The sequence below is a fragment of the Eschrichtius robustus genome, chromosome 6, assembly GCF_028021215.1.
Source record: "Eschrichtius robustus isolate mEscRob2 chromosome 6, mEscRob2.pri, whole genome shotgun sequence".
Classification (NCBI taxonomy): Eukaryota; Metazoa; Chordata; class Mammalia; order Artiodactyla; family Eschrichtiidae; genus Eschrichtius; species Eschrichtius robustus.
In genome coordinates this window covers 144584562-144611169 of record NC_090829.1, presented here as the reverse complement: position 1 = coordinate 144611169, position 26608 = coordinate 144584562, and the positions used below count along the sequence as shown (strand labels likewise).

The 26608-nt window shown below is 52.8% G+C and overlaps 1 protein-coding gene across 4 annotated transcripts in view; it reads left to right on the top strand.

Annotated features, from left to right (window-relative positions):
• CBS (cystathionine beta-synthase) overlaps positions 1-23718 on the top strand; it is a 32495-nt gene extending 8777 nt beyond the window's left edge. For all 4 annotated transcript variants that reach the window (XM_068547150.1, XM_068547149.1, XM_068547152.1 and 1 more), the window contains exons 4-16: positions 649-783; positions 2151-2230; positions 2326-2460; positions 2999-3068; positions 4338-4429; positions 5196-5321; positions 5838-5922; positions 6246-6351; positions 15786-15863; positions 16042-16176; positions 16879-16987; positions 20850-20934; positions 22865-23718. In XM_068547150.1, coding sequence (XP_068403251.1) covers positions 649-783; positions 2151-2230; positions 2326-2460; positions 2999-3068; positions 4338-4429; positions 5196-5321; positions 5838-5922; positions 6246-6351; positions 15786-15863; positions 16042-16176; positions 16879-16987; positions 20850-20934; positions 22865-23010 — 1382 coding nt within the window. In that variant the 3' untranslated portion in view covers positions 23011-23718. The remainder of the gene's footprint in view (positions 1-648; positions 784-2150; positions 2231-2325; positions 2461-2998; positions 3069-4337; positions 4430-5195; positions 5322-5837; positions 5923-6245; positions 6352-15785; positions 15864-16041; positions 16177-16878; positions 16988-20849; positions 20935-22864) is intronic.
• Positions 23719-26608: the final 2890 nt, after the last annotated feature.

The window sequence follows — 26608 nt, the reverse complement described above, 5'->3', positions numbered from 1 at the left end:
TGGTCCTTCAGTCACATTTGGTGCCATCTCTCCCCCTTTTACGAACACTGCATATTTTTAAGAGGTGGGAGGGAGTCCTCCCCCAAGGAAAGAAGAGCAGACGCAGAGGCTTAGGCACAGGAGAGGACATCGTATCTGCCAGGTGGGGAAGATGGTGGGAGGCGGGTGTGGAAGGTGTGTGGGTCCTGGTCTGGGGGTGTGACGGGCGAGCTGTGGCTTCAGGACATCAGGTCGTCTGCCATGGTCCGCTGGGTACGGCGGGGCTGTCTGCCCTGATTTAAGCCTGGGCTTCAGTCGGCTGCCCCCCGCACGCCCAGCAAGTCTCTTTGGGACCATGCTGCCTCACGGGGGTGGCTCTGCTCCGTCCATCCAGTTGGCGGGGCTCTTTAGGCTCCTCTGTCTCATACACTTGGAGTTGCCACGTGGTCCATGGGGGGTGGGATGGGCAGGTGACAGAAGCTCCCGTGGGCGAGCACCTGCACCCATGTCAGGTGTGGGAGGTGGCAATGGAAAGGCGATGATTTTCAGGACCACTGAAGCTTGTCCCTGCATCCTGGGCGTATCGGGTGCTGGGGAGGGGTCGGCACGGCCGGCATCCCTTAGCGGTCGGGGGCCTCTTCCTCTCTCATGATGCGTCTCTGGCTCCAGTGGCCAAGTGCGAGTTCTTCAACGCGGGCGGGAGCGTGAAGGACCGCATCAGCCTGCGAATGATTGAGGATGCTGAGCGCGAGGGGACCCTGAAGCCTGGGGACACCATCATCGAGCCGACGTCGGGGAACACAGGTGGGCGCTGCCACGGGCCAGAGCTGCCGGCCCAGGTGACCCATGGCTGCACACGCTGGCCTGTCCGGCTGGCCCTTCCCTTCCCTCCACGCACTTTGCTCGGCACCTGATGCCTGTGTGCAGGTGTGTGACTGAGCCCAGCTTTCTCTGATGTCTTGCCGTCCCAGCTGCATTGGTGATGTTGGAGTCTGTTATGTGGGCAACTACACCTTGTAGTAAAAATCTGTCCTAGTTTCCTATGGCTGCGGTAATAAATCCCACAGCCTGGGCGGCTTAATCAACAGACATTTATTATCTCACAGTCTGGAGGCTGGACAACTGAGACCAGGTGTGAGCAGGGCTGGTTCCTCCTGAGGCCTCTCTCCCGGGATCTTCTCCCTGTGTCCTCACACGCGTCCCTCTGTGTGTGTCTGTGTCCTGATCTCCTCTCTTATGAGGACACCAGACATGCGGGGTTAGGGCCCACCCATGTGACCTCGGTTAACCTTAATCTCCTCTTCAAAGACCCATCTCCAGTTAGAGTCACATTCTGAGGGGGGCTGCAGGGTGGGACTTAAACAGATGAATTTTGGAGAGACACAGTTCAGCCCATAACACTCCACCCTCTGGCCCCCAGAATTCATGTCCTTCTCGAAAGCAAAGTATATTCACCCCCACCCCAACAGCCCCCCAAAGTCTGAACCCATTCCAGCACCGACGTTAAGTCTCATCTAAGGATCACCTAAATCAGAGGTGGATGAGACCTGAGGCTCGATTCCTCCTGAAGCAAAATTCCTCTCTGGCTGTGAACCTTCAAACCGGACAAGTTATGTGTTTCCAAAGCACAGTGGCAGGCCAGGCACAGGACAGACATTCCCATCCAAGCCCAGAAAGGGGTCGTGGGTCCCAAGCAGGTCCGAAGCCGAGTGGGGCAAACTACGGGAGATCTTGAGGCTCCAGAACCCTCCTCTCTGGCTCCACGTTCTGTCTTCAGACTAAATGGGGTGGCCCTTCCCCTCAGCCCTGGGCAGCGGCCCTGACCCCTTTGGAACCAGGGAGGAGGCATCCGGCCCGGGCCTGTGCCCCGGGCCCGTGGTGGGGCTGGGGACAGGAACACGCGGGCTCCACAACGTCTGCTGCTATTGTCACCTCCCAGGCGCCCAGTAAGAGCTGGAGGAATTGGGGTTCATGGTGGGCACCCTGCTTTTTTCTCTGGGCACACTTGCCTTTTTATCTGTGCCTCCACATTCTCCTCTTATCCCCTCATTTAAGGGCAGAAGGGGATGACGTAGGGCATTTTTGCAGCGCCCTCTCCCCTGGGCCTTTGGGGCTGGAAGCGGGGTCTCGGGGGCACCGTGGCCCCCTCTCACTGCATGTGCTGTCCCCAGGGATCGGGCTGGCCCTGGCCGCCGCGGTGAAGGGCTACCATTGCATCATCGTGATGCCCGAGAAGATGAGCACTGAGAAGGTAGGCGGGTGGGCAGGGGTGGGGCATCTCCCCGGCCCGCTGCCCCTGCGCTACAGGCCCGGTGGGGAGGTGAAGGCCACCACGTACCTCTGCAGGTGGACGTCCTGCGTGCCCTGGGGGCTGAGATCGTGAGGACGCCCACCAACGCCAGATTCGACTCCCCTGAGTCACATGTGGGCGTGGCCTGGAGGCTGAGGAACGAGATCCCCAATTCTCACATCCTGGACCAGGTGAGGGCCGGCCCTGGGGGCCAGTGTGTGCCCAGAGGCTTGGGACCAAGTGGGGCCTTCCCTGGGGGATGTCTGTCGGGGGCTTGGGGGTGGTGTCACATCTGCAGCAGGAGCAGAGGCTGCAGAGTGACCGACGCACTGGGACGCGGTCACTGGCTCCTCCCAGCCCAGTGTATGGCCGGCAGGGTCGGCCAAGCCTTTGGCTCTGCTGTCTGTGTGCCGGCTTCGAGGGCTCAGCTCAGCGCGCTGGAATGCCCTTTGCAGAGGACCCTGGAAGCTCTCTAAAGGCATAAAATACATGCAGACCTTTTGACTGGAAACTCTTCTTTGTCACTCACTCCACATCTGGGTTAATTCAGAAATCGCATCTTCTGGAGAGCTGGTTTTCATGCTTGGTGTCTGTTGAGGTGCCCGGGCCATTCCCTGAGCTGCCGGGATCCCCTCTGGCTTGCACTGAGCTGCTTGCCTGGTGCCCTGTGGCTGCTGCCGGTTCTGTGCCTTGACTTCAACATGACTCCTTTGCTCTCTTTCCTTGCAGTATCGCAATGCCAGCAACCCTCTCGCTCACTACGACATCACGGCCGAGGAGATCCTGCAGCAGTGTGACGGTGTATACTTCTAACCCTGCTTTCCATCTTGACGGGGAGTGTACAAGTCACTTACCCGCTCCTTCGTAAACTCCTATTAATCCTTCAAAACCCAGCTCAAATGTCCCCTCTCCGTGAAGTGCTTTCTAGAGCATTTCCCTAGAGCGGTTTCCTCCCTCTGTTGTGCCCTCTTGGACTTTGCCCGTGCCTCTCCTATAGCACCAAACATATCATGTGGTGTATTTTTTTACCTAGCAGCCTTTCCTCTAGACCTGTAGGAGCTCTTGAGTGCAGGGAACAAGGGTGTCCCAGGCTGGTGCTGGGCTCACAGCTGGGGCTTCACGTTGCTGAACGGCACTTGGCCTCAAGCCCCAGCCTGGGCACTGAATTCAACATTGGGGTTTTCTCATCTGCAGAACTGGGGTGGTGGCATCTGCAATTAGCTTACTCTGTACAGACATGAGGCTGCTTGGAACCTCTCCGCACAGTTGGTGCCAAGGCCAAGGGGGTTGCGATGTTTTCTGACGGGCTGTTTCCCTAAGAGGTCTTCGGGAAGAGTTGCCAGGGGCTTGGCACCCCTGGCTTCCTGTTTGGAGCCTGGCGTTAGCTTCAGTGCCCTCGTTCCGTGCCCAGGAGCCAGGCAGCAAAGTCCAGGCATTTGCTCGCCCAGGTTTTATGTGTGAGAATCCTCTCATTTGGTAAAAACAGCCTTTCTGCCTCGGCACGGGTGCCCGCGCTGACTTGTCTGCAGGTGCCTGAGCTGGCCACCGGGCACTGAGAGAGCCCAGACGACGTCTGAGCCAAGCTGAGCGGCTTATTCTGGTTCCTTTGATAATTCAGTTCACTTTTCCACGTCGTCTGAACCAAACAGCTTAAGAAAGCTTGTGAAGAGCCTCCCTGGGCTCAGCCCTCAGCCACCTGGGGCCCACCTCCTGCAGGAAGTCACCTCGTGCACGATTCACGACAAATAGGGATTTCAGGGACTGGCTGCCGTTTAGCCTTAAATGGGGCTCCCTGGGGCCCTGTTACTGTGACTGCGCCTTAAAGATGAAGGACTGCGATGAGAGGCTTTAAATTTGAGAACAGGTTTGCTTTTGCCCTTTTTGATAACTTGCCTTCGTTATGGTTGAGGACCTTCTTGCTTCTTATTAAGAGTGGAGGGCCAAGCAGAAACTAACACCCCATTGTAAAGCAATTATACTCCAATAAAGATGCTCAAAAAAAAAAAGAGTGGGGGTCGGCCGCTCCTGCCTGAGGATGTTCTCCCTGACATGCCTTCTCCCCTGTCAGGGAGGCTGGACATGCTGGTGGCGTCGGCGGGCACGGGGGGCACCATCACGGGCATCGCCAGGAAGCTGAAGGAGAAGTGCCCTGGATGCCAGGTGAGGGGCTGCGAGGGCGCCACCCTGCCCCGCCCAGGAGAGGTGGGCCTGGACGTGTGCGCGTTTCCCACCTGCAGCCTGAACTGCAGCTGGAGGCTTAACTGTCAGGCTCCTTGGCCTCGGGCCCACAGAGTGGCCTCTGCTTTAGAGCTGGAAGTTCCCATTTCTGACACGTCTGCGTAGACGGCCTTGCACCTTATATTGGTGGGGTATACCTGTGCCTGCCCGGGAGATAAAGGACCCAGCAACCTGGACGCCCAGATGAGCTGGGGGTGGGAGAGTCCATTTGGGTGGCCTCCAAGGGTCATTCCAGAAGCCGAGAGCTCTCAGGTTCAGGTCCTACCGCTGCCCCACCGGGGCTCTGAGAGTAGGGGAGGGGCACCTGAGCCTGGGGAGGGGCTCAGAGAGACCCCCACTGGAGGTGCCGAGCGCACCCTTCCTCTCTGCCCATTTCTCCGCCGTCCAGGAGAGGTCAGTCCTAGCACACCCCTCGCCCCAGGCTCCCGCTGTCCCAGGGCGTCTCTTGGGGCTGTCCTGGGGCACCCTGCGCAGGAGGAGCTTTCCAGGACGCCACTTCCCCCAGCCTCATGCTGCCCCCTTGAGTGCCCTGAGCTGGACATTTATTTACCTCGTGATCTCCCAGCGCCCGGGCCTGGGTTTGTGGGTTTCGAGCCTCGTGCCCGAGGTCCGGGAACGGGGCCCGCGCCCTGATGACAGCCGGGTGCGTCCAGGTGAGACTTGAGCCCTAAGGCTGCCCACTCTGCAGATCATCGGGGTGGACCCCGAAGGCTCCATCCTCGCAGAGCCCGAGGAGCTGAACCAGACGGAGCAGCTGGCCTACGAGGTGGAAGGGATCGGCTACGACTTCATCCCCACCGTGCTGGACCGGACGGTAGGCGGGGCGGCAGTGACAAGCCCAGCCCTCAGGCCACACCCTGACAAGCGTGTGCCACGGCCCTGTTGAGCAGACACGGAGGCCGTTGGGGGGTGGCGGGTGGCACAGACCGCCCCGGCAGAGGGAGGGAGCCGGGTGGCTGGAGTGGGTAAGCAGGCCGACGTGGGAGAGCTAAGGACCCCAGAGAAGGCTCCTTTTAAGGACCCTAAAGGATGCTTCGGTCAGGGACCTACCCTAGAAGTGTGGCCCTGCAGCGGGGCTGGTGGGCGGCTTTACTGGCCACGTGCACAGTGTGCTGGACCCGGGGGGAGGGGCTGGGGCGCGATCTAGGTCTGCAGATGAGTCCCGGATCCCAGGCGAGGGGCTGGGCCGCATCCCTGCAGAGTCACGGCCTCCTGGACCGAGGTCCTCTGTGAGGCTGCAACCTGGGCGGTGGTCCCCACACCCGCCACACGCCCGCTGCCCAGCGCCCGGAGCTGCCCGGCCTGACCGCCCGCCCTCGGCCCCCCGCAGGTGGTAGACAGGTGGTTCAAGAGCAACGACGAGGATGCCTTCGCCTTCGCCCGCATGCTGATCGCGCAGGAGGGGCTGCTGTGCGGTGAGTGGGGCGCCGGGCGCTCGCCCTCTGCCCGCTGCTGGTCCGGCGCCTGAAGGACACCCTCGCTCTGGGGCTGCCCGGCCCACCTGCACGCCACCTGCTGCAGGGCTTGGAGGTTCTGTGTGAGGGTTTGGTCGTGACACTCGGTGGTAACGAGGAGAATGCGGGTGGACAGAGAGAAGCGGGGGTCCTCCCAGCACCCCGAGCCCGGCCCCTCCCCCGAGGACCCCCCAGAGCGTGTTCGGGCGTGCACACACACTCGCATGCGCACGCGCATCGCACGCCCCCGCCCCCGGCGGGTCTGACTCCGACCCTCCCGGCAGGCGGCAGTGCCGGCAGTGCCATGTCGGTGGCCGTGAAGGCCGCCCAGGAGCTGAGGGAGGAGCAGCGCTGCGTGGTGATCCTGCCGGACTCTGTGCGGAACTACATGTAAGGAGCACTCCCCCCGGCCCCTCGGCTTCCCGCGCTCCGCCTCCCAAGCGCCTGTGCCGGCCCTGCTCCCCGCCAGGCCTCCCCTGAGGCCCGGCAGCGGGAGGGAGGGAGCGTGGGGGTCTGTGAGGCCGCGGGGGACGAGGAGGAGGAGGACGTAGCCGCCCCAAGAACGCCTCCCCACCCCCGGCTGCAGGGAGCACCGGCTCTGCTGCTTCACTCACACTCCAGCCCCAACCTGGCGAGACCCAGGCTGGGGTCGGTGGCCCGGGGACGGGCTGTGCGATGTCTGCCTGGCGGCCTCCGAGGCCCCTTCGAGTCCGATGGTGCTGAGTATCTGCACACCTGCCCAGGCGGCAGCTTGCAGCCTCCTGCTTCCAATTCCCGTCCTCTGGGCCGACGGCCCCTGTCTGGGGCCACCGGCCGAAAGAGCCAGGGTTGCTGTATGGGAACAAGGGCACAGGGGGCTAGAGACCTCCCCCACGGACCCGCGGGCTTCCTCCCTGGCCCAGGAGTGGCAGGTTACATCCCTCGGGTGAGCTCAGCCGCCCCTGGTGGGCGCCCGTTCCAGCAGAGGGTGAGTCACGTCTGGGTGTCCACTGCCGGGTTGCCCTAAGCATGGCCGTCCGCTCACACCACAGAGTGCATGAGGACGGCCATCTCCCCGTGTGCCGGGCCGGCCTGCTGTGTGTGCACACGCCTGCCTGCCTGTGTGAGAGAGAAATGGCGAGAGTGTGAGTGAATGATCGTGTCTCGGGCATACACGTCTAGGCTGGGGGGCTGCGGACCCTCTCTGCTCCCCACTTTGTTGGTCCTTGTCTGCCTTTTTTTTTTTTTTAACATCTTTATTGGAGTATAATTGCTTCACAATGGTGTGTTAGTTTCTGCTGTATACCAAAGTGAATCAGCTATACATATACATATATCCCCATATCTCCTCCCTCTTGCATCTCCCTCCCACCCTCCCTCTCCCACCCCTCTAGGTGGTCACAAAGCACCGAGCTGATCTCCCTGTGCTATGCGGCTGCTTCCCGCTAGCTATCTATTTTACTTTTGGTAGTGTATGTATGTCCATGCCACTCTCTCACTTCGTCCCAGCTTACCCTTCCCCCTCCCCGTGTCCTCAAGTCCATTCTCTACGTCTGCATCTTTATTCCTGTCCTGCTCCTAGGTTCTTCAGAAACTTTTTTTTTTTTTTTTAGATTCCATATATATGTGTTAGCATACAGTATTTGTTTTTCTCTTTCTGACTTACTTCACTCCGTATGACAGACTCTAGGTCCTTGCACCTCACTACAAATAACTCAATTTCTTTTCTTTTTATGGCTGAGTAATATTCCATTGTATATATGTGCCACATCTTCTTTCTCCATTCATCTGTCGATGGACACTTAGGTTGCTTCCATGTCCTGGCCATTGTAAATAGCGCTGCAGTGAAGATTGTGGTACATGACTCTTTTTGAATTATGGTTTTCTCAGGGTGTATGCCCAATAGTGGGATTGCTGGGTCATATGGTAGTTCTGTTTTTAGTTTTTTAAGGCACCTCCATACTGTTCTCCATAGTAGCTGTATCCATTTACATTCCCACCAACAGTGCAAGAGGGTTCCCTTTTCTCCACACCCTCTCCAGTATTTGTTGTTTGTAGATTTTTTGATGATGGCCATTCTAACCAGTGTGAGGTGATATTTAATTGTAGTTTTGATTTGCATTTCTCTAATGATTAGTGATGTTGAGCCTCCTTTCATGTTTGTTGGCAATCTGTATATCTTCTTTGGAGAAATGTCTGTTTAGGTCTTCTGCCCATTTTTGGTTTGGGTTGTTTGTTTTTTTCATATTAAGCTGCATGAGCTGCTTGTATATTTTGGAGATTAATCCTTTGTCAGTTGCTTCGTTTGCAAACATTTTCTCCCATTCTGAGGGTTGTCTTTTCGTCTTGTTTTTCGTTTCCTTTGCTGTGCAAAAGCTTTTAAGTTTCATTAGGTCCAATTTGTTTATTTTTGTTTTTATTTCAATTTCTCTAGGAGGAGGGTCAAAAAGCATCTTGCTGTGATTTATGTCATAGAGTGTTCTGCCTATGTTTTCCTCTAAGAGTTTGATAGTGTCTGGCCTTACACTTAGGTCTTTAATCCATTTTGAGTTTGTTTTTGTGCATGGTGTTAGGGAGTGTTCTAATTTCATTCTTTCACATGTAGCTGTCCAGTTTTCCCATCACCACGTATTGAAGAGGCTGTCTTTTCTCCACTGTATATTCTTGCCTCCTTTATCAAAGATAAGGTGACCATGTGTGCGTGGGTTTATCTCTGGGCTTTCCGTCCTGTGCCATTGATCTATATTTCTGTTTTTGTGCCAGTACCATACTGTCTTGATGACTGTAGCTTTGCAGTATAGTCTGAAGTCCGGGAGCCTGATTCCTCCAGCTCCGTTTTTCTTTCTCAAGATTGCTTTGGCTCTTCAGGGTCTTTTGTGTTTCCATACAAATTGTGAAATTTTTTGTTCTAATTCTGTGAAAAATGCCATTGGTAATTTGATAGGGATTGCACAGAATCTGTAGATTGCTTTGGGCAGTATAGTCATTTTCACAATGTTGATTCTTCCAATCCAAGAATATGGTATATCTCTCCATCTGTTTTATCATCCTTAATTTCTTTCATCAGTGGCTTATAGTTTTCTGCATACAGGTCTTCTGTCTCCTTAGGTAGGTTTATTCCTAGGTATTTAATTCTTTTTTTTTTTTTTTTTTTTTAAACATCTTTATTGAAGTATAATTGCCTTACAATGGTGTGTTAGCTTCTGCTTTATAACAAAGTGAATCAGTTATACATATACAATATGTTCCCATTTCTCTTCCCTCTTGCATCTCCCTCCCTCCCACCCTCCCCATCCCACCCCTCTAGGTGGTCACAAAGCACCGAGCTGATCTCCCTGTGCTATGCGGCTGCTTCCCCCTAGTTATCTATTTTACATTTGGTAGTGTATATATGTCCATGACACTCTCTTACCCTGTCACATCTCACCCCACCCCCTCCCCATATCCTCAAGTCCATTCTCTGGTAGGTCTGTGTCTTTATTCCCGTCTTGCCACTAGGTTCTTCATGGCCTTTTTTTTTTTTTTTTTCCTTAGATTCCGTATATATGTGTTAGCATACTGTATTTGTTTTTCTCTTTCTGACTTACTTCACTCTGTATGACAGACTCTAACTCCATCCACCTCATTACAAATACCTCCATTTCATTTCTTTTTATGGCTGAGTAATATTCCATTGTATATATGTGCCACATCTTCTTTATCCATTCATCTGTCGATGGACATTTAGGTTGCTTCCATGTCCTGGCTATTGTAAATAGAGCAGCAATGAACATTTTGGTACATGACTCTTTTTGACCTATGGTTTTCTCAGGGTATATGCCCAGTAGTGGGATTGCTGGGTCGTATGGTAGTTCTATTTGTAGTTTTTTAAGGAACCTCCATACTGTTCTCCATAGTGGCTGTATCAATTTACATTCCCACCAACAGTGCAAGAGTGTTCCCTTTCCTCCACACCCTCTCCAGCATTTATTGTTTCTAGATTTTTTGATGATGGCCATTCGGACCGGTGTGAGATGATATCTCATTGTAGTTTTGATTTGCATTTCTCTAATGATTAATGATGTTGAGCATTCTTTCATGTGTCTGTAGGCCATCTGTATATCTTCTTTGGAGAAATGTCTATTTAGGTCTTCTGCCCATTTTTGGATTGGGTTGTTCGTTTTTTTGTTATTGAGCTGCATGAGCTGCTTGTAAATCTTGGAGATTAATCCTTTGTCAGTTGCTTCATTTGCAAATATTTTCTCCCATTCTGATGGTTGTCTTTTGGTCTTGTTTATGGTTTCCTTTGCTGTGCAAAAGCTTTTAAGTTTCATTAGGTCCCATTTGTTTATTTGTGTTCTTACTTCCATTTCTCTGGGAGCTGGGTCAAAAAGAATCTTGCTGTGATGTATGTCATAGAGTGTTCTGCCTATGTTTTCCTCTAAGAGTTTGATAGTGTCTGCCCGTACACTTAGGTCTTTAATCCATTTTGAGTTTGTTTTTGTGCATGGTGTCAGGGAGTGTTCTAATTTCATACTTTTACATGTAGCTGTCCAATTTTCCCAGCACCACTTATTGAAGAGGCTGTCTTTTCTCCACTGTATATGCTTGCCTCCTTTATCAAAGATAAGGTGACCATATGTGTGTGGGTTTATCTCTGGGCTTTCTATCCTGTTCCATTGATCTATATTTCTGTTTTTGTGCCAGTACCAAACTGTCTTGATTACTGAAGCTTTGTAATATAGTCTGAAGTCAGGGAGCCTGATTCCCCCAGCTCCATTTTTCGTTCTCAAGATTGCTTTGGCTATTCGGGGTCTTTTGTGTTTCCATACAAATTGTGAAATTTTTTGTTCTAGTTCTGTGAAAAATGCCAGTGGTAGTTTGATAGGGATTGCATTGAATCTGTAGATTGCTTTGGGTAGTAGAGTCATTTTCACAATGTTGATTCTTCCAATCCAGGAACATGGTATATCTCTCCATCTATTTGTATCATCTTTAATTTCTTTCATCAGTGTCTTATAATTTTCTGTATACAGGTCTTTTGCCTCCTCAGGTAGGTTTATTCCTAGATATTTTATTCTTTTTGTTGCAATGGTAAACGGGAGTGTTTTCTTAATTTCGCTTTCAGATTTTTCGTCATTAGTGTATAGAAATGCAAGAGATTTCTGTGCATTAATTTTGTATCCTGCTACTTTACCAAATTCATTGATTAGCTCTAGGAGTTTTCTGGTAGCATCTTTAGGATTCTCTATGTATAGTATCATGTCATCTGCAAATAGTGACGGCTTTACTTCTTCTTTTCCGATTTGGATTCCTTTTATTTCTTTGTCTTCTCTGATTGCTGTGGCTAACACTTCCAAAACTATGTTGAATAATAGTGGTGAGAGTGGGGCAACCTTGTCTTGTTCCTGATCTTAGTGGAAATGGTTTCAGTTTTTCACCATTGAGAACGATGTTGGCTGTGGGTTTGTCATATATGGCCTTTATTATGTTGAGGTAAGTTCCCTCTGTGGCTACTTTCTGGAGAGTTTTTATCATATATGGGTGTTGAGTTTTGTCAAAAGCTTTTTCTGCATCTATTGAGATTTTCATATGGTTTTTATCCTTCAATTTGTTAATATGGTGTATCACATTGATTGATTTGCGTATATTGAAGAATCCTTGCATTCCTGGGATAAACCCCACTTGATCATGGCGTATGATCCTTTTAATGTGCTGTTGGATTCTGTTTGCTAGTATTTTGTTGAGGATTTTTGCATCTATGTTCATCAGTGATCTTGGCCTGTAGTTTTCCTTCTTTGTGACATCTTTGTCTGGTTTTGGTATCAGGGTGATGGTGGCCTCGTAGAATGAGTTTGGGAGTGTTCCTCCCTCTGCAATATTTTGGAAGAGTTTGAGAAGGATAGGTGTTAGCTCTTCTCTAAATGTTTGGTAGAATTCACCTGTGAAGCCATCTGGTCCTGGGCTTTTGTTTGTTGGAAGATTTTTAATCACAGTTTCAATTTCAGTGCTTGTGATTGGTCTGTTTATATTTTCTATTTCTTCCTGGTTCAGTCTCGGAAGGTTGTGCTTTTCTAAGAATTTGTCCATTTCTTCCAGGTTGTCCATTTTATTGGCATATAGTTGCTTGTAGTAATCTCTCATGATCCTTTGTATTTCGTCAATGTCAGTTGTTACTTCTCCTTTTTCATTTCTAATTCTGTTGATTTGAGTCTTCTCCCTTTTTTTCTTGATGAGTCTGGATAATGGTTTAACAATTTTGTTTATCTTCTCAAAGAACCAGCTTTTAGTTTTATTGATCTTTGCTTTCATTTCCTTCATTTCTTTTTCATTTATTTCTGATCTGATCTTTATGATTTCTTTCCTTCTGCTTAACTTCGGGGTTTTTTTGTTCTTCTTTCTCTAATTGCTTTAGGTGTAAGGTTAGGTTGTTTATTTGAGATTTTTCTTGTTTCTTGAGGTAGGATTGTATTGCTATAAATTTCCCCCTTAGAACTGCTTTTGCTGCATCCCATAGGTTTTGGGTCATCGTGTTTTCATTGTCATTTGTTTCTAGGTATTTTTTGATTTCCTCTTTGATTTCTTCAGTGATTTCTTGGTTATTAAGTAGTGTATTGTTTAGCCTCCATGTGTTTGTATTTTTTACAGTGTTTTTCCTGTAGTTGATATCTAGTCTTATAGCATTGTGGTCAGAAAAGATACTTGATACGATTTCAATTTTCTTAAATTTACCAAGGCTTGATTTGTGACCCAAGATATGATCTATCCTGGAGAATGTTCCATGAACACTTGAGAAGAAAGTGTATTCTGTTGTTTTTGGATGGAATGTCCTATAAATATCGATTAAGTCCATCTTGTTTAATGTAGCATTTAAAGCTTGTGTTTCCTTATTGATTTTCATTTTGGATGATCTGTCCATTGGTGAAAGTGGGGTGTTAAGTCCCCTACTGTGATTGTGTTACTGTTGATTTCCCGTTTTATGGCTGTTAGCATTTGCCTTACGTATTGAGGTGCTCCTGTGTTGGCTGCATAAATATTTACAATTGTTTTATCTTCTTGTTGGATTGATCCCTTGATCATTATGTAGTGTCCTTCTTTGTCTCTTGTAATAGTCTTTATTTCAAAGTCTATTTTGTCTGATATGAGAATTGCTACTCCAGCTTTCTTTTGATTTCTATTTGCATGGAATATCTCTTTCCATCCCCTCACTTTCAGTCTATATGTGTCCCTGGGTCTGAAGTGGGTCTCTTGTAGGCAGCATATATACGGGTCTTGTTTATGGATCCATTCAGCCAGTCTGTGTCTTTTGGTTGGAAAATTTAATCCATTTACATTTAAGGTAATTATCAATATGTATGTTCCTATTACCATTTTCTTATTTGTTTTGGGTTTGTTATTGTAGGTCTTTCCCTTCTCTTGTGTTTCCTGCCTAAAGAAGCTCCTTTAGCATTTGTTGTAAAGCTGGTTTGGTGGTGCTGAATTCTCTTAGGTTTTGCTTGTCTGTAAAGGTTGTAATGTCTCTGTCGAATCTGAATGAGATCCTTGCTGGGTAGAGTAATCTTGGTTGTAGGTTTTTCCCTTTCATCACTTTAAAAATGTCCTGCCACTCCCTTCTGGCTTGCAGAGTTTCTGCTGAAAGATCAGCTGTTAACCTTATGGGGATTCCCTTGTATGTTATTTGTTGTTTTTCCCTTGCAGCTTTTAATATTTTTTCTTTGTATTTAATTTTTGATAGTTTGATTCATATGTGTCTTGGCGTGTTTCTCCTTGGATTTATCCTGTATGGGACTCTCTGTACTTCCTGGACTTGATTGACTATTTCCTTTCCCATATTAGGGAAGTTTTCAATTATAATCTCTTCAGATATTTTCTCAATCCCTTTCTTTTTCTCTTCTTCTTCTGGGACCCCTATAATTCGAATGTTGGTGCGTTTAATGTTGTCTCAGAAGTCTCTGAGACTGTCCTCCATTCCTTTCATTCTTTTTTCTTTATTCTGCTCTGTGGTAGTTATTTCCAGTATTTTATCTTCCAGGTCACTTATCCATTCTTTTGCCTCAGTTATTCTGCTATTGATCCCTTCTAGAGAATTTTTAATTTCGTTTATTGTGTTGTTCATCACTGTTTGTTTGCTCTTTAGTTCTTCTAGGTCCTTATTAAACATTTCTTGTATTTTCTCCATTCTATTTCCAAGATTTTGGATCATCTTTACTCTCATTACTCTGAATTCTTTTTCAGATAGACTGCCTATTTCCTCTTCATTTGTTTGGTCTGGTGGGTTTTTACCTTGCTCCTTCATCTGCTGCGTGTTTCTCTGTCTTCTCATTTTGCTGAACTTACTGTGTTTGGGGTCTCCTTTTCGCAGGCTGCAGGTTCGTAGTTCCTGTTGTTTTTGGTGTCTGCCCCCAGTGGCTAAGGTTGGTTCAGTGGGTCATGTAGGCTTCCTGGTGGAGGGGACTGGTGCCTGTGTTCTGGTGGATGAGGCTGGATCTTGTCTTTCTGGTGGGCAGGACTGCGTCTGGCGGTGTGTTTTGGGGTGTCTGTTAACTTATGATTTTAGGCAGCCTCTCTGCTAATGGATGGGGTTGTCTTCCTGTGTTGCTAGTTGTTTGGTACGTGGTGTGCAGCACTGAAGCTTGCTGGTCATTGAGTGGAGCTGGGTCTTAGTGTTGAGATGGATATCTCTGGGAGAGCTCTCGCCGATTGATATTATGAAGGGCCGGGAGGTCTCTGATGGACCACTGTTCTGAACTTGGTTCTCCCACCTCAGAGGCTCAGGCCTGACACTCGGCCGGAGCACCAAGACCCTGTCAGCCACATGGCTGGTGAGGGTCAACAACTCTGCTTGCCCTCTGGGCTTCAGTTTCCTCACCCATAAACCGGAGTCATGCTGGGCTTTCAACGGGTCTTCCCTCCAAGCCTGCCCCTCTAGCTCCAGGCCTAAGCTGCTATTTGTCAGGTGCTTTCTCATCTGCCTTTTTAGGGCAGGTCTCTGGCAGACCCCAAGGCCTGGTCTGGTGTCCTCTGACCCCAGGTGGGATGGGGTCCCTCATCCCCCTCTGCCAGAGCAGACATGAGGACAGCCAGGGAAGAGGCCACCCAGGAGCCCCGAGGGGACATGATGGCACAGGATCCGGGACAGAACTGTTACCCACCTGGGTTCTTGGACTCTTTAATCAATAGAAATTAATAAGAGGCGAGACAAGAAATTCAGGCAAGGCTTTATTGGGACTCATTCTGCAGCAGGCGGGAGTGAAAACAAGTAACAGGTTCCCTTGCTCACTCGCTGAGGAGGGGGTGAGCTGGTCCCTTAAGTGGGGTGAGGGTAGGGGTTGGTCCAGGGGTCAGGGCTGGAGGGGTGCCTTAGGTGGTCTGCCCACCCCTTTGTGGTGCTGTGTACATGGGGCATTTGCAGTACCCTGCTTTTGCTTGCAGCAACTCAGAAGTGGCAGTTAGGTTTTTGGTCTTTTTGTATCTTGTTTTATCCTTAATTTGCCCCAACTGTGCATGCATGCTGTTATTTTTAGTCCCTCATAGTTTCTTTGTATCTGTTGCTTGAGAAGACGGTTGTCCAGGTGCAAGCACTGCAGCAAAGGGTCCCAGGTCCCAGTGTACCACAGAACCTTCTGCTGTGCTCTGAGCTCATTCAGCCCTGGTTGACCAGATGCCCCCGTCGACCACAGTTCCCTAGGGGGACTTTCTGGAATCTGGCTCTCAGGCCTCTTCGTGGAGCCTCCAGCCAGCCCCTTTGGGGTCTCTGCTGGACCATGGGGTCTGGGGAGGGATGCTGGGCTTTCTCTTTCTGAGAACCTCCGCCCTCAGTGTGGGCAGGGGTGGTGGTGAGACCCTGGTGATTTCTGGTGCCGCAGGTCCAAGTTCCTGAGCGACAGGTGGATGCTGCAGAAGGGCTTCATGAAGGAGGAGGACCTCTTGGTGAAGAAGCCATGGTGAGGACGCCTCTGAGCAGAGATCTCTCCCCGACCACACGCGTGTGGCTCGGGACTTGCGTGCCTGGTACCCAGGGCACGTGTGCTGTCCTGCACCTGGCTGGGCGCCCCTGCGGTCTCCCTGTCCTGGACTCGGCCTCCCGGTTCACGGCCTCCCTGCCCCACCCTCTTCCTGCAGGTGGTGGCACCTCCGAGTTCAGGAGCTGAGCCTGTCGGCCCCGCTGACGGTGCTGCCCACAGTCACCTGTGAGCACACCATCGAGATCCTCCGGGAGAAGGGCTTCGACCAGGCGCCCGTGGTGGACGAGTCGGGGTCAGTCTCAGCCTCCATCCAGAGCTCTGCCCTCTGGGCCCTGCTGGGCGCCTCCAGCCTGTGCCCCACGCTGCTCTGTGTCGGCGGTGCTGGACGGGGCAGCCCAGTGGACCCCACAGCTGGCCGGCTGGCCTTGGTCACTTTGCACTCAGATGCTCAGAACGGCTGGTCCCTGAGCACCGGCCAGGATGGGGGCTGCTCGTGTTAACCCTTTGGGCTTCAATGCCTGGGTCCCAGCCCACTGCACCCAGCATGTGCACAGGAGGCCGGTGTAGGGTCCTGCCCTGGCTCTGGGCATGTGCCTGACAGTGGAAGGCCGTGACAGACGTGCCCTGGTGACAGTGACCCACCGTCAGGGCTCTCCCGGGACTGTCCCAATTCTAGCACCGAAAGTCCCATGTCCCAGGACACTGGCCAGCTGGTCACCCTTGACACCTGTCAGAATGGAGATGCCCAGAGGGCTCACTGGTTTACCGTTCCCTGCACTGGACGGTCAGCTCCAAGGGCGGGGTGTTTGGTCACTGCTGTGCTCCTGCCACACAGAGACCCTGGGCAGATAATGGTTGATTCTAAGAGGAGTTCTGGGTTTGACCCTGAGGGTGGCTGTGCTGGATTCTGCTGTCTTGGCAGGGGGTGGGGTGGCGTGTGGAGAGCGCGGGAGAGGCACCAGTGCTGACTCCTGCCCCGTCCCCGCTTCCCCAGGGTGATCCTGGGGATGGTGACCCTGGGGAACATGCTGTCGTCCCTGCTCGCGGGGAAGATTCAGCCATCGGACCAAGTTCGAAAAGTCATCTACAAGCAGTTCAAACAGGTACGAGCCCCGCGAGGCCTGAGCAGTCAGTGCTGAGACCAGCTCTGTCCCGGGAGGCAGGGCCGCGCGTCCCTCGCCCCGACTCTTGACACCACCCCAGACCCCATCAGACCCCTAAATCGGAGAATTCGCCCCAGCTTCACAAAGCGAGAAGCCCCAGGTGGGGAAAGGCCAGCACTGGTGAGGGCTCACCCACGCCCGTACTTTGGCAATGCCTGTGGTCACTGGCAAGCCCAGGGACCGTCATCCCAGCCGAGACGGGCATCTGCCAGCGTGACCATTCCCAGAGCACCGGGCCCTGACTTTGTCCTGTGCACACGTCATTTAAGATCACCTGGCACGCCTAAGTATTTAATAAGAACTAGAACGTTCTGGGGGCTGAGCCGGGGCTGGTCAGACCCCGTGGTCATCCTGAGATGATGGCCACCCTGTGATGGGCCAGGACAGAGCCGACTGTGTCCCCGAGGGTGCCTGGGGTCAGGGCAGCCCCTCTCCCTGGTCTCCTGACATTCCACAACCCCTTTCTCCTCGGACCCCCAGTGAGTGGGAGCGGTGGGTCGCTGGCTGTCTCAAGCTTGAGAGGCTAGCGGGTGGAGCCCAAATCTAGGAATGGATTTGATTTTCCTTTTTCCCCACCCCACACGTAGCTGAAATGTCACCAGAATCTGTGTGTTTCTCCCCATATCCACCCCCCAGCCATCGCCTCTAGCGTGGTCCCTGCACGGCCCCTCACTCCTGGCCCTAACTCTCTGCGGCTGGAGAGACCACAGGAGACGTGGGTGGGGTCTTGTCCCTCCCTGCCAAGCCCAGCTGGGAGGGTCCGGGCCCTGCGACCCCCAGCTCCCTCCGCTCCTCCCGTCCTCCTGCCCTGGTTCTCAGACGGGCCGGTCCCTTCCTGCTGCCTTTGCACCAGCTGTCTCTGCTCTCCTGCCCCCCACCCCCCGTCACCTCCTCTCGGCCTCTCTGATGCCCGGGCCCCGAGCACCTAGCACACAGGGTGTGTTCTTGGAGCACTTATTGCCCCCCAGTCCAATGGAAGCTCCAAGAGGCTATCCTGTCCCCCGTGGCCCCTGAGTGGGGAGCACAGGGCCCGGCGTCACATGCATGTGGGTGGCCAGCCAGGCTGAGCAGGGGCAACCTTTCCGCCCATGCCATTGCCCACCAGCATTTCTGGAAGTTTCTGCCCCTCCTCTTCCCTGCGTTGAGCTGAACATAGTGTGTCCCATTTGATGATTTTGTAACGAACACACCCGCGAAACCACAGTCGAGAGTAAGCGTATCCATCCCCTCCCCCCCTTCTACCCCGGCTTCCTCTCCCCTCCCCGCACGTCTATCCTGTCCCATAGACTGTGCGCCCTCCCCAGGCTCGTGCGCATACGCAGCCCCACCGTGTGTACCCTTGTCTGGCTTCTTTCATGCAGCAGAGTGGTTTTTTTTTATATATATAAACTTTTTTATTTTATTTTATTTTATTTTTGGCTGCGTTGGGTCCCCATTGCTGCGCGCAGGCTTTCTCTAGTTGCGGCGAGCGGGGGCTACTCTTTGTTGCGGTGCGAGGGCTTCTCATTGCGGTGGCTTCTCTTGTTGCAGAGCACGGGCTTTAGGCGCGAGGGCTTCAGTAGTTGTGGCACACGGGCTCAGTAGTTGTGGCTCGCGGGCTCTAGAGCGCAGGCTCAGTAGTTGTGGCGCACGGGCTTAGTTGCTCCATGGCATGTGGGATCTTCCCGGACCAGGGCTCGAACCCGTGTCTCCTACATTGGTAGGCGGGTTCTTAACCACGGCGCCACCAGGGAAGCCCAGCAGAGTGTTTTGAGGTCCCTCCGAGGTGTGGTGTGCGTGCCGTCCACCCCTTCCCGTGCCTGAGTCCAGTTCTGTTGTGTCTCTGGCCTTTCCTGCTGATTCTCTGCTGTGCGCGCCCTTCCCTCCCCCGGGGAAGAGCTGAGCGCTCTAATGTTACCGAGTCCAAGCGCGCTCTGCTCGCCGCACGCCGGGCCAGTAAATCGGGAGACGAGGTGCTGAGGCTAGGAATACGACTTTATTTGGAAAGCCAGCAGACCCAGAAGATGGCAGACTGATGTGTCAAAGAACCATCTTCTTGGGGTCTGGATGGCAGTTTCTTTCGTAGAACAGAGAGGGAGAGGAGGTGAGGAAGTAAAGTAAAAAGGCCCTAAGATTTGCAAATATCCCCTGGAATGGCCAGCCTCGGGGAGGGGATGTGTTAATGTCTTCTTTCTTGCAGCCATCCACAGGTGGACAGCGTCAGGATGCTTCCCTGAACAAAGGCACTTGGGTTTAACCTTCAGGCAGAGGGGCGGCGTTCCCCGAGGCAGGCTGTTCCGTAGAGACAGTATCCTTTTAGCGAACAAAAGCAACGGGAAGCAAAGGTTAAAGTAAAAGAAACAGATCCAGCATGTAGTTCAGGATTGGCTCTTCCCTGTTCCACTAGGTCACCCCCCTTAGTGCCGAGGCTGACCTCCAGCCGCAGCCTTCCCCCGGGGTGTGGCCGAGCCCCAGTTCCCTGGGCTCTAGTGCCATCCAGACCCTCGGGGGTCTCGATGCCCTGCCACCGAGATGTTGGGTGGGGACGTGTGTGCCTGCTCTGCTTCAGGCACCAAGCCGTGGGTGTAAGCGGACACAGGACGTCCTTCAGCAGGGTCCCCGGCATCCCTGGTCCAGATAGTGTCCCGAGGAGAATGCGGCCCCGAGGAAACCTGGGTGGGTCCTGTCTCCTGGGTACACCCTCCGCATCCAGGGCTGCCCCTTCCTGCCGCCACGGGGGTCTGGCCGCCGGCAGTGAGCAGCACGGGGAGGTCCCCATGGAGCTGAGGCGCCCCTTTCCACCCTATTCTCCCGGCGGAGAGGAGAAATCCTGACCCCCGTGGTCTACTGACCACGCCCAGCGTCTGACCTCATAAAGGCAAGCGTTGGGGGAAGTTGCTTCCACAGCCCAGGGCCGCTGTGTTGTGTACGTCTCAGCGTGCACTAGTGCTTGGCAGGCAGGTGGTGCCCAACCCTCCTTACACAGGTGAAGGCACCGCTGGCGCTTTTCCACTCACCCCGGAGCTTGCGTCCTCTCACAGGGAACTTGCCTCCATTGCCAGAGCCGAACTAGAAAGGGTTCCAGTGGGGCTAACAGCTTTGGAGATCACCTCGGGGTTTAAAAGATGGACCTAAGTGTCCTTTTTTTTCTTTTTCTTGGAAGCTCTCATCATGTGTCTATTGAGCAGATGGCCCAGACTGGGCGCTCACGTTCCCCTCCCCTCACCACGCCCCGTACCCCCGCCCTCGCCACGCCCCGTACCACCGCCCCTCGCCACGCCCTGTACCCCCTCGCCTCACCACGCCCTGTACTGTTACATCTTGCACTGACGTAGGATTTGTTCCGATGGATGGTGAATATTACGCTGTTCGTAACTAAAGTCACTAGTTTACTGAGGGTTCAGTCTTTGGGTTCTGCAGCTCTGTGGGTTTTGACAAATGTACAGTGACCTGTACCCATTACAGCATCACACAGAGTAGTGTATGTGCCCCACGTGCCCTGGCTGCCTGCACCCATTCCCCACTCCGTGAACCCTGCGACCGCCAATCTGCCTAGTTTTGCCTTTTCCAGAAATTCATAGAGGTGGAATCATACTGTGGGAAGCCGTCCTACTGGCTCTTTGCACTGAGTGATACGTATGGACTCTTCCAGGTCATCCAAATGTCCTTTCACGTGTGTCGAGTCTCGTTCAGTTTCTAAGTCAGCAAGACTCCAGAACCTTCTGGAGGGACACTAGCCTCTCCTGCTGCCCTGTGCTCCTTTCCTCGGGCTCCGGCCAAGCTGGGCTGCCCTGGCGAGCACTGACCACGGCTTCTCTTCCAGATCCACCTGACGGACCCTCTGGGCGAGCTCTCGCACATCCTGGAGATGGACCACTTCGCCCTGGTGGTCCACGAGCAGATCCAGTGTAAGTGGGGCCCTCTGTGGGCTGGGGACTGGGGGGCGGGAGCAGGAGCCCTGTGGGGTGCTGGCCACCGGGCCCCCCGCCCCAGGCTTGTGTGTGCGCGCTTTCCTGCCGTGAGCTCACAGGGCATCTGGGAGCTGGAGGTGCTGATCCCCAGCCTTGGGTGCAGATCTCAGAGGGACCCCGCTGTGGGCCAACCTGGGTACCGGCTCCCGGTGAGATCACAGGGCTTTATAACCTGCGCACAAAGCCTTTCCCGGGCCTCCTGGCCGCATCTCCAGAGGCCGGGGATGTCGTTCTGGTGCCGGGCGAGGACGAGGGTTATAGAAATCCCGAGAATTAGGGGGGACCTTGGAGCCCGCCCTCCCGCCCACCGAGGGCTGGTCCCGGGGCCTGGGCCCCCCCATCTAACCCTCTCCCGTCCTTGGCTCCTCAGCGCGGGGCCTGGCCTTGGGGGTGGGCGGGACCTGCAGGTGTGTACGCCCCGCCCACCCCTCGAGCTGGGGAGCTGTGTGTGATCAGCATCGCAGCCTCCGAGTGACAAGGAGGGCATCCAGGCCCCGGACCCCGAGCTTGGGAGGGAGGCTCCCCTTCTTGTGTCACACACTCGTGTTTGAACATCTACACACCCTGACGTGGGATCCGGTTTCAGGGTCTGTAAATAAAGTTTCCTTTGACACCGCCCTGCCAGAAAGCACTGTCAGCGGCTGCTTTCGCGCTGTGTGGGCGGAGCTGAGGGGTCATAACAGAGACCGTACCGCCCTTTACAGAAAGTTTGCCGACCCGGCTCTGGCCAGCGTCTCCCGGGGGACCTGGAGACCGCTCCGACTGCCCGTCCCCGTGGGGCTCAGTGCTTCTCCAAAGCTGCCCCTTTGCCTAGAAGCCCCTCATCTCTTCTGGGTGCCCCTTGCTTTTTCCTGAGGTGCTCCGAGCCGGCCAGTAGGATGCCTGGCCTCTCTGTGTCCCCAGCAGCCCACCCTGTGTGACCTCTGCCCTCAGAGGCGTGAGGGACAGGCAGGGCAGCGGGGTCTGGTGGAATGGGACGCTACCTGGGCATTTACCGCCTGCTGCTCAGCTCTGCCCGGCCCGCTGTGTGCTTCATGACAGCTGTCAGTCAGGGTTCTCCCAAGAAGCAGAACTAGTAGGATGTGTGTATACAGAGATTTGCTGTAAGGAATGGCTTATAGGCCAGCAAGTCCCAAGACCTGCGGGGCTAGTGGCCAGGCTCATGACCCCAAGAGTCAATGTTTCCGAGTCCAAAGGCCGGACGTTTCCATCTTACTCGTGGTGGGTCAGCCCTTTTGTTCTATTCAGGCCTTCAACTGACTGGATGAGGCCCACCCACACTGGGGAGTGCAATCTGCTTTACTAGGTCCATCCAGTCAAGAGTTGATCTCATCCAAAGACACCCAGAATGATGTTCGACCCAGTATTGGGGCACTCCATGGCCCAGTCGAGTTGAAATGTAAAATTAACCATCTCCATCACCCTCTCTGTCCTTGGGCGGCAGGGCAGGGGGCCAGGGGTCTGCGTTCATTCTAAGCCTGAGAGAAAGGCGTGGGTTTGAACACAGAACTGTAGGCCAGAGATGTGAGCCAGTGGTGTTGGGTGTGAGTAGGATTGGAATTTCATGCCACGACTCGGGCCTTGGGCCCCGGGGGGGACCACCGGCTGTTCTGAATGAATGCGACCCTCGGGCATCCCCGGTGGGCGTGGCTCAGAGGGGTCAGGGCCCTGCTTTCTGCAGCTTCGCCCAAGTGGCTTGTGTTGGGAGGGGACGGCGCTTGTGCTTGGGCTGCCAGGGCACACAGGTGCCCGTGGACGCGGGGCATCCTCCCCGCACACCCCCGCTGCCCTGTGCCTGGGGGCGTGGCTGCCTCAGACCCACTCCGTGTGGAGGCCCCTCTGAACCTGCGGCCTTGTCCCCCCTCAGACCACAGCCACGGGGAGTCCAGTAAGAGGCAGATGGTGTTCGGAGTCGTCACTGCCATCGACTTGCTGAACTTCGTGGCCGCCCGCGAGCGGAACCAGAAGACAAAGTCAGGAAGCGGAGGTGCCGGGGCCGCAGCCCAGCCCTGACTACCCCCCGAGGTTGCGCGGCTGTTCTCTTTTGCTTTCATAAACACTAAACAACAAACATGTGATTTTTAGCCACCTGGCACTGGGCATCACTCTGTCACAATGGGTAGCAAGGATGCTTACTGCTTAGCCCGGGCCCGGCAGAGATGTTATAGTTCCCCGTCATTAACACTTGGCCACCGAAATGAACCTATTTATGATTTATTCGATTAGATGTGTTTTTCTTTAACTAACTTTCTCTTAAGATGTTTCAGCAAGCAAATCTTTTAAAAGAGAACTCAGCCAGGCGGATGGACCCCTGCCATGACTGGGGTAGGGGGACTGAAGGCCGAGGCCAGTGCCTTTCCCGGGAGTCCAGAGGCGGGAGCAGAAGAATGGGGCCCAGGAAGCGTGGGTCGGTGCCGTGGCCCTTCTCTCAGCAGCGTGGTCCACTTGGGGATGGGTTGGTTGGAGTGGCTTGAGTGTTTGGGGTTTTTTAATTGAGGTGAAATCCACTTAACCTAAAATGATCGATTTTTAAATGTGTAATTCAGTAGCGTTTATTAGAGGTCGTCCAGCCACCACCTCTGTCGAGTTCCAGAACATTTCATCCCCCCGTTAAGCAGTCACTCCCCTCTCCCCTCCTCTCCTGGCACCCACTACTCTGCTTTCCATCCCCATGGATTTACCTGTTTTGGATATTTCATATAAAAAGAATCATACAATCTGTGACCTTTCATGTCTGGCTTATTTCACTTTGCCTGATGTTTTTGAGATTCATTCACACTGTAGCATGAATCGGTACTTCATTTTTGTGGCTGAACAGTATTCCTTATACGGATAGACCACATTTTGTTTATCCATCATCAGTTGATGGACATTTGGGTTGTTTCCACTCTTGGGCTGTTGTGACTAGTAGTGCTATGCACCTTCGTGTACAGGGATTTGTTTGAACACCTGTTTTCAGTTCTTTTGGTTATATACCCAGGACTGGAATTGCTGGGCCACGTGATAATTCTATGATTAATTTTTTGGGGAGCCACCAAATTGTGTTCCACGGTTGCACCATTTTACATCCCCACCAGCAGTGCATGAAGGTTCCAGTTGCTGCACATCCTCACCAACACTTACTTTCTGGGTTTTGTTTTTTATAGCCATGATAGTGGGTGTAAAGTGTTACCTCACTGTGGTTTTGATTTGCATTTCCTTAATGACTAATGATATTGAGCATCTTTTTATGTGCTTGTTTGGTCATTTGTGTATCTTCTTTGGAGAAATGTCTATTCAAGTCCTTTGCCCATTTTAAAATTGAGTTGTTTGCCTTTTGTTGTTCAGTTGTAGAAGTTCTTTATATATTCTGGATACTAGAGCCTCATCAGACATGTGATTTGCAAATATTTTCTCCCATTCTGTCGGGTATCTGTCCTCTTTCTTGATGATGACCTTTGGTGTACAACAGTGTTTTGTTTTTGATGATGTTCAATTTATCTGTATTTTCTTTTGTTTCGCTTTTGGTATTATATCCTTGCCAATCCAAGGTTGTGTTTTCTTCTAAGAGTTTTATAGTTTTAGCTTTTACGTTTAGTTCATTGATCCTTTTTTTTTTTTAAATTTATTTATTTATTTATTTATTTTTGGCTGTGTTGGGTCTTCGTTTCTGTGCGAGGGCTTTCTCTAGTTGTGGCAAGCGGGGGCCACTCTTCATCGCGGTGCGCGGGCCTCTCACTGTCGCGGCCTCTCTTGTTGAGGAGCGCAGGCTCCAGACGCGCAGGCTCAGTAGTTGTGGCTCACAGGCCTAGTTGCTCCGTGGCATGTGGGATCTTCCCAGACCAGGGCTCGAACCCATGTCCCCTGCATTGGCAGGCAGATTCTCAATCACTGCGCCACCAGGGAAGACCCCTCATTGATCCATTTTGAGTTAATTTTTGTACATGGTGTGGGCAGGGGTCCAAATTCATTCTTTTGTATATGGCTATCCATTTGGGGAACAGACATTCTTTCTCCACTGAATGGTCTTGGCACTCTTGTGGAAAATCAGTTGCCCATAGATGTATGGGTTTATTTCTGAACTTTTGGTTCTGTTCCACTGGTCTCTATGTCTGTCCTTATGCCAGTACCACACTGTTTTAATTACTGTAGCTTTGTAGTAAGTTTTGATATCAAGACGTGTGAGTCCTCTGGCTTTGTTTATGTTCAGTATTGTTTTGGAAATCGTGATGTATCTTTCTTCATGTTTCTTGTGCTTGGAATTCTTTGAGCTTCTTGGGTTCCAACATCTGGCTTGTAGGAGTTCCAGAAAAGAGGAGACAAGAGAGAAGGAAATCACCAGTGAAATAATTCAAGAAACTGTCCCAGACTGAAAGACACGAGTTTGTAGATTGAAAGGTTCCACCTAGTACCCAGCGCAACGGATGGAGAAAGACCCACCCAGGGAACATCATCGTGAAATGTTAGATCACTTGGGACAAGAAATCAGAAAAAGTTTCCAGTTAGGGGTGGGGAAACCCAGCTCACAGAGAGAGTCTAGGGAATGAGAAAGGGATCCAGCTTCTCCATCTCTAGCATGTGGAGCCTGGGAGACAAGGGAGCGAAGCCTCAAAACATCTGAAAGAAGGGACGTGGGCCAGAATCCTGGATGCAAGCACGCTCTCCCTTAACCCTGGAGGGAGGATGTAGACGTTTCCCCCGAGGCAGGTGGCCTCCGGGCCCAGGGGAGCACTGGAAGATGCACTCCACCAAAGTGAAGGGGGAAAACAAGGGCCCCAGCAGGCCATCAAGACGGGTATGGGCAGCCATAGATTTCAATAGACGGACACAGCGTGCAGGACATGCTGAAGACGCAGCCCTGAGGGCCCGCTCTTGTTTCCTACACGCCGGAGACGGCCCCTTCCAAGGCCTCAGACCACACGGGCAGGCCACCGTCCCTCGGGAGCTTTCTGGAGGGGCTGGGCTGTGTGGAAGGGGTGCTCACAGCTGCCCGACCCTGTACCAGCCACCGCGCTCCATCCATCTTCCGGGAAAGGCCTCCTGTCGTGGACGCGGCTTCACTGCTCTGTAAAGAGCCCCAGGTACAGCTGGGTGTGCCTTTTGGGAATGGCCAGTTCCTTAGTCGTCAGCTATTTGTCTCTAAGACCGAGGCTCCTCCCGGGTGTCCTGCAGCTCTGGGCCCCCGGCAGCCGCGAGCAGGCCACACGCCACTGTCCCCCTGGGGGCTGTGCGGGAAGCCGTCCCGGTCCCCACAGACAACCCGGCAGGTGGAGGCCTTCCCCACCAGGTCCGAGGAGGGCCTGGGACTGCACAGAGCTGGCAGGAGATGTGCTCTGACCTTGGGGGGGACTCATTTGATGATTTGACTGAGGATGGGGAAGTTTCTTCAAAAAATTATTTTTCAGGAGAACTGTGGTAGGACAAATAAGAGATATCAGGTCCTAATCCCTGGAACCTGAGAATGTTCCCCTCTTTGGAAGTGTTTGCAGGTGTGATGAAGGTAAGGCTCTCGAGATGGGGCGATTATCCTGGGTCATCCAGGTGGGCCTAAAGGCCCTCACGTGTGTGCCAACAAGGGTCCGTCTAGGGGAGAGGCGAGGGGAGACCTGAGACACATGGACGAGAGGAGGAG